Source organism: Balaenoptera physalus (genome assembly GCF_965194825.1).
Source record: "Balaenoptera physalus genome assembly, chromosome: 20".
NCBI lineage: Eukaryota > Metazoa > Chordata > Mammalia > Artiodactyla > Balaenopteridae > Balaenoptera > Balaenoptera physalus.
In genome coordinates this window covers 56,268,733-56,274,797 of record NC_138901.1, presented here as the reverse complement: position 1 = coordinate 56,274,797, position 6,065 = coordinate 56,268,733, and the positions used below count along the sequence as shown (strand labels likewise).

The window sequence follows — 6,065 nt, the reverse complement described above, 5'->3', positions numbered from 1 at the left end:
CCGAGCCACCTTTTACTCCAGGCAAGAGACATCTTCCAAGCTCCGCAGGATGAGCAAGGTGGACGTGCTTCCACTCCGCCTGCCCCAAGAGAGCAAGAGGAAGACCCCAGACTATGACCCAGCCCAGGCCCCAGCCCGGGCCCAGACCCGCCCCCCAGTTCAGCCCCCTGCACATGCTCCTGCCAAGGCCCAGACCTTCTCCTCAGCCCACCCCCATGAGCACACCACCCATCCCAGGCCGAGAACTGCTCCCGAAGCCACGCCCATGAGCACACTTCCGCCCAGGCCCAGGCCTTCTCGCCAGTGGACCCCACTGGGCGCACACCTGCCAAGGCCCAGACCTTCCCCTCAACCCAGCCCTCTGAGCACGCCCCACCTCAGGCCCAGACTTGCTCCACGTTCCACCCCCCTGAGCACACCACCCCCCAGGCCCAGACCCCCTCCCCAGCCCTCACCCCTGAGCGCAGCCCTGCCGAGGTCCATGGCCCTGAGCATACCTCAGCCCATACCCCAGCCCAGGCCCACGCCCAGGCCCCCTCAAACGCCTCAGCCCAGTCCCTGGGCCACACTTCTGTCTGCACCCTGACCCATGCTCATCTGACCTATACCCATGCCAACACTCTGGTCCCTCCCCCAACTTCGGCCCCAGTCCCTCCCCCAACTTCTGCCCCTGCTACTACTCCTGCCCTAGCCCCTACACCAGCCCCTGTCCCGATCTCTGCCACAACCTCTGTCCCAGTGCTGGCCATGGCCCCGACGACCACTCCGGTCCCTTCCACCACCCCTATCCCCATCCTAGCTTCTATTCCCTGTACCTTGTCTGCCTTCAGCCAAGGCCTCTCCTCCGGCCAGGTGGTCTACGATGCCCGCAGGGTAAAGCAGAACGTAGTCCATGTGTGTCCCCCTCGGAACTCTGGGTACTCCAGAAAGGACTTGGGTACCGTCTGCAGGCCCCAAGAGGGGCATGGTCTGGTGAGCTCTGGTACAGCTGAGCAAACACTGAAGCAATGTAGTGGGGACAGTGCCAAGCCCTCCACAGGATCCATACTGGGTTACCTGGAATTGGGGAATATGGAATGGAAGATCTCAAATGATGCCAAAGACAAATTTGTGCAGTCCAAGACCTTCCCTTACTGCAGCTTCCATCCTTGCAGTTCTGAGAAGAGAAACACGGACCCCCAGGCTCCAGTCTACCCCAAATTCCTGGTGTACTCCAAGGATGCTGCACCTTCTCAACCTTGCTTCCATTCTCCAACCAGTGCCCAGAGCTCACCATGCGCCATGCCTCCACCATGCACTCTTTCTCTGCCTCTTGTTTCTCCCGGATCCTTTGTCCTTCATCAACACAACAACCACCAGAAGCCTTCCACCTTAATACAACCCCCCACCTTTCCCCCAACCTCCAAGTCTCCTCCGTCTGTCCTCTGTTCCCAGGGCCCCATCCCTCCCCAGTTATCCACTACTTCCCAAACCCCAAACCAGCCCCAACTCCCTGAACTTCATGAGAGTCTAGGCCTCAACCAAGGCTCTGTCCTCCAAAGGACCCCAGGCCCTTCAAAAGACTGTAGAGTCTTTTGGAACGTAGGCCTTACCCCAAATCCAGGCCTCCACAAGAACCCAGGCCTTATCCGAGACCCAGGTCTCCACAAGAACCCAGGCCTTACCCAAGAGCCAGGCCTCCCAAAGAACCCAGGCCTTGCTCAAGATCCAGGCCTCCACAAGCTTCCAGGCCTTACCCAAGACCCTTATCTCTGCAAGAATCCAAGCCTTTCCCAAGACTCTGACCTTCAGAAGAATCCAGTCATTACCCAAGGTTCTGGCTCCCAGAAGAGCTTAGGTTCTACTCGAGATGGACGTTTCTTTAAAAGCCCATATCTCCCCCAACCCTCTGGTCTCCACAAGAACACACCATTTCTCCAAACTTCTCACATTCAGAGGAGCTCAGGCTTTATGCATGATTCTGGAGTCTATAGGAATCTAGAACGAAACCAAGAGACTGTACTCTATAAAAGTCAAGAGCTCTCCCAAAGAACTGACCTCCATAATAGCCCACACCCTTCTCAAGATTCTGGATGTTACAAGAGTACAGGTAGTGCCCAAGATCCAGGAGTCTCTAGGAGTGCAGACTTTACCCAAGATTCTGGGCCACAGAAGAGTCCATACCTTGCCCAAGACTCTGGAGTCAACAAGAGCTCAGGCCTTTGCCAGGAATCTGGTCTCCATAAGAGCCCAGGCCTTGTGCAAACCCTTCGCCTCCATAAGGGCTCAAGCCTTACCCAAGACTCAGGAGACTAGAAGAATCCAGGTCTTACCCAAGATTCTGGAGTCCGCAGGAGCCAAGGCCTTACGCAAGATTCTGACCTTCATAAGAATCCAGGCCTTACCCAAGCCACTGAAGTCAAAAGGAGATGTGGCCTTACCCAAGATGCTGGAATTTACAGGAGCTCAGAACATGCCCACGACCCTAACTTCCACAAGTACTCAGGAATTAATCGAGATCCTGGCCCCCATAAGGGTCCAGCCCTTACTCAAGACTCTGGCTCATCCAAGAGATCAGGCCTCCATAACAACTCATGCGTTATCCCAAATCCAGGCCTCCACAAGAACCCTCTAGGAACTGACTCTGTCCAAGCTTTGGACCCACATCAGACCCGAAAGTTATTTAGATCTGAGGCAGTTCCTCGAAAGGAGGATGCAGGGCAGCACATACCATGGACTTCTGTCCCACCCAGTCAGAACTCCTGCTCTCCCAAGGCTCAGTTGACCTACAATGACCTGCAAACCTTCTCAGAGGTACCTGAGCTGACTGAGCTGCAATCATCCTCCCGGCGAGCAGGCAGCCAAGACTGGGTGTACCACCCCATGGATACAGTTCCTCCAGCCTGCCAGAACTATCGCCAGATGTCTACGCCTCCCAAGACCAGCTGGAAGCCCTACTGTCCTGGGTCAGGCACCCAGCTAGGGCATGGGGTCTTTGAAGCCCGCCAGAGACAGTTCAGAGCGGGCAGGGACAAGTGCGAAGCTCTGTCTCCCAGGCGCCTTCACCGAGAGACATCCAACAACTCACCGGAGACCATCAAGGAGTGGGGATATCAGGGGACAGATATGCATGAGGAATCAAGAGACAAGAGAAGTGTTCTGTGGTTGTGTGAGGACATCCACCCCAGCCCCATCCCACAGGGCCTGATGAGGACCTAAGCTATCCCTGCTTTCCCTCCATCGCTGTCTAGCTAAATCCGTTATCCCCAAGGCCCTAGAGCTGCATTGTCAATTACAGTAGCCACTAGCCAAATATGCCTATTAGAATATAAATTAGTTAAAATTAAGGAAAAGTAATTCTGTTAAAAATTAAGTTAAAAAGTTAAAATTCTTTTCCTCGGGGAACAGAATTTCCCTGGCGTCCAATTCTGTTCCCTGGTGGTCCAGTTGTTGGGACTTGGCGCTTTCACTGCTGTGGCCGGGGTTCAATCCCTGGTCGGGGAACTCAGACCCTGCAAGCTTCATGGCTTGGCCAAAAAAGAAAAAAATTCTGTTCCTCAGTGTCATGATCTTCTAAGTGCTCAGTAGTCACATGGAGCTAGCGGATACTGTATTGGACAGCACAGATTTAGAACGTTTCCATCATCATGGAAAATGCTATTGGAGAGCAGTGCTTCAGAGTTTAGAGCAATTTTCCTTTCCCTGTCAACCACCCCCAGCATCTTAAAGCTCCCCCAGAGCCCAGAGAACTTAGTTCTTTTTAGGGTGGCTCAGAAGCCACCCTCTGGGGAGGAGGTAAGATGTAGGCATGGACACCCAACGCCTGATTTCCCCAGACTGTGAGAAGAAGCCCAGGCTTCAGTTTTCCTGATCTGGTCTCTTGGGTCACGACCTGAGGTATGGAAACTTGCCTCCCCCGTTCTGGGCTGTGTTTGGGGCTCTTGGTTACTGAGGGAGAAGACCTCTCTTGGTCAGTGACTAGGAAACCTTGTGTTTGAGGCTCCCCAAATTGAGCCTTGGATTCTGACGGTCCCCTCCTTCATAGGCCTCTAATTTTTCGAGGTGTCTCCACTTAATTTTCTTGCCCATGGACTTAGGCCTAGTTCACTGTGGAGACAGATCCCTGGGAAAGAGAGCGCTGGGACCCGCGGCCATGGTTGATGAAACCCATTACCGAGCCCAGCCATGCTCTGGCACCAACCCCAGGAAACGCCAGGACCTAGGAGACTCAATTCTTCTGTTCCTGGGCAGCTTCATCTTGCTCAACGTGCGGTCAACGTGGTGACTCTGGTCAGTGCAGGATCTGGGCAGTGGGGTTGGGGGAGCCCTGGGGTCTTGAAGGGGCTGAGGTGGGAGGGCTGCAGGGGTGTGGCCGGACAAGGGTTGGATTTCAGGGCTCACCCTGCTCCCGGCCTCCCCCTTCCCCTGCTTTCCTCAGCTCTGGAGGCATCTGAAGAGTTCCTTGCGGACACTTTTCAATCATATTTTCCCCAAAGGTGAGTGGGCGCCAGCGTGGGCTCAGGGGACGTGGGCCTGTCCCCTTTCTTCTATCCCTGCCTCGATTCTCAGCCCCTGAAGAACCCAGGCCCTGTCCCATCTCACCTTTCCCCGCAGACAAGCAAGCCAGCTGTGTAGGCAGCCATCGCATGTGCATGCGCTGCTCCGTGGATCCCAAGAACTTGTGCTCAAGAGTTTCTTCCCGCTTCCGCCATCGCCCAAGCTTCCTGCTCGGGCACCCAAACCAACTTGACTCCTGGATAGCAGACACAAAAAATGAGAAGGCTTCTGGGTGCTGCTGGATGCCGCCTCAGTGTGGACGGGCTGGGGCTCCCATGGAGGCTCCACGGGGACTGTGGAAGGAGGGGGTAGTGGGAGCTGGCGAGGCCCCTCGGGTCACAGCCTTAAAGTCCCGAGCCACCTTTTACTCCAGGCAAGAGACATCTTCCAAGCTCCGCAGGATGAGCAAGGTGGACGTGCTTCCACTCCGCCTGCCCCAAGAGAGCAAGACGAAGACCCCAGACTATGACCCAGCCCTGGCCGCAGCCCGGGCCCAGATCCGCCCCCCAGCTCAGCCCCCTGCGCATGCTCCTGCCAAGGCCCAGACCTTCTCCTCAGCCCACCCCCCTGAGCACACCCCCCCCCCCAGGCCAAGAGCTGCTCCCGAGGCCACGCCCATGAGCACACTTCCGCCCAGGCCCAGGCCTTCTCCCCAGTGGACCCCACTGGGCGCACACCTGCCAAGGCCCCGAACTTCTCCTCAACCCAGCCCTCTGAGCACGCCCCACCTCAGGCCCAGACTTGCTCCACGTTCCACCCCCCTGAGCACACCACCCCCCAGGCCCAGACCCCCTCCCCAGCCCTCACCCCTGAGCGCAGCCCTGCCCAGGTCCATGGCCCTGAGCATACCTCAGCCCATACCCCAGCCCAGGCCCAAGCCCAGGCCCCCTCAAATGCCTCAGCCCAGTCCCTGGGCCACACTTCTGTCTGCACCCTGACCCATGCTCATCTGACCTATACCCATGCCAACACGCTGGTCCCTCCCCCAACGTCAGCCCCAGTCTCTCCTCCAACTTCTGCCCCTGCTACTACTCCTGCCCTAGCCCCTACACCAGGCCCTGTCCCGATCTCTGCCACAACCTCTGTCCCAGTGCTGGTCATGGCCCCGACGAGCACTCCAGTCCCTTCCACCACCCCTATCCCCATCCTAGCTTCTATTCCCTCTACCTTGTCTTCCTTCAGCCAAGGCCTCTCCTCCGGCCAGGTGGTCTACGATGCCCGCAGGTTAAAGCAGAACTTATTCCATGTGTGTCCCCCTCAGAAATCTGGGTACTCCAGAAAGGACTTGGGTACTCTCACCACTGAAAAAAACGAATGGTGACGTCACCAAAGCAGCCGCCGTTAGCCAGCAGTTAGTGCCACAGCCGTTGGAGGCTCGGGGGGCGTGGCCCACATTGTGCCCCGCCCAGGTGGCTGCCTGGTTCTTTGCTTCGCTGGCTGCGGTCGTTGAGTCCCTGTTTCCGGTCCCGGGTGCCCTGCTCTTGGTCCACGCAGCTCGCTACGCGGGGGTCTCCATCATCCTCCTGGCT

General features: G+C 57.0%; 1 protein-coding gene across 1 annotated transcript; it reads left to right on the top strand.

Annotated features, from left to right (window-relative positions):
- Positions 1–215: 215 nt before the first annotated feature.
- On the top strand, positions 216–3,198 carry LOC309651205 (uncharacterized protein SPEM3-like; the record flags this gene model as incomplete). The annotated part of the gene is given in 3 exon segments (XM_082443641.1): positions 216–261; positions 305–2,292; positions 2,296–3,198. Coding segments are annotated over 3 exon segments (2,937 nt in total).
- Between the last annotated feature and the right edge of the window lie 2,867 nt (positions 3,199–6,065).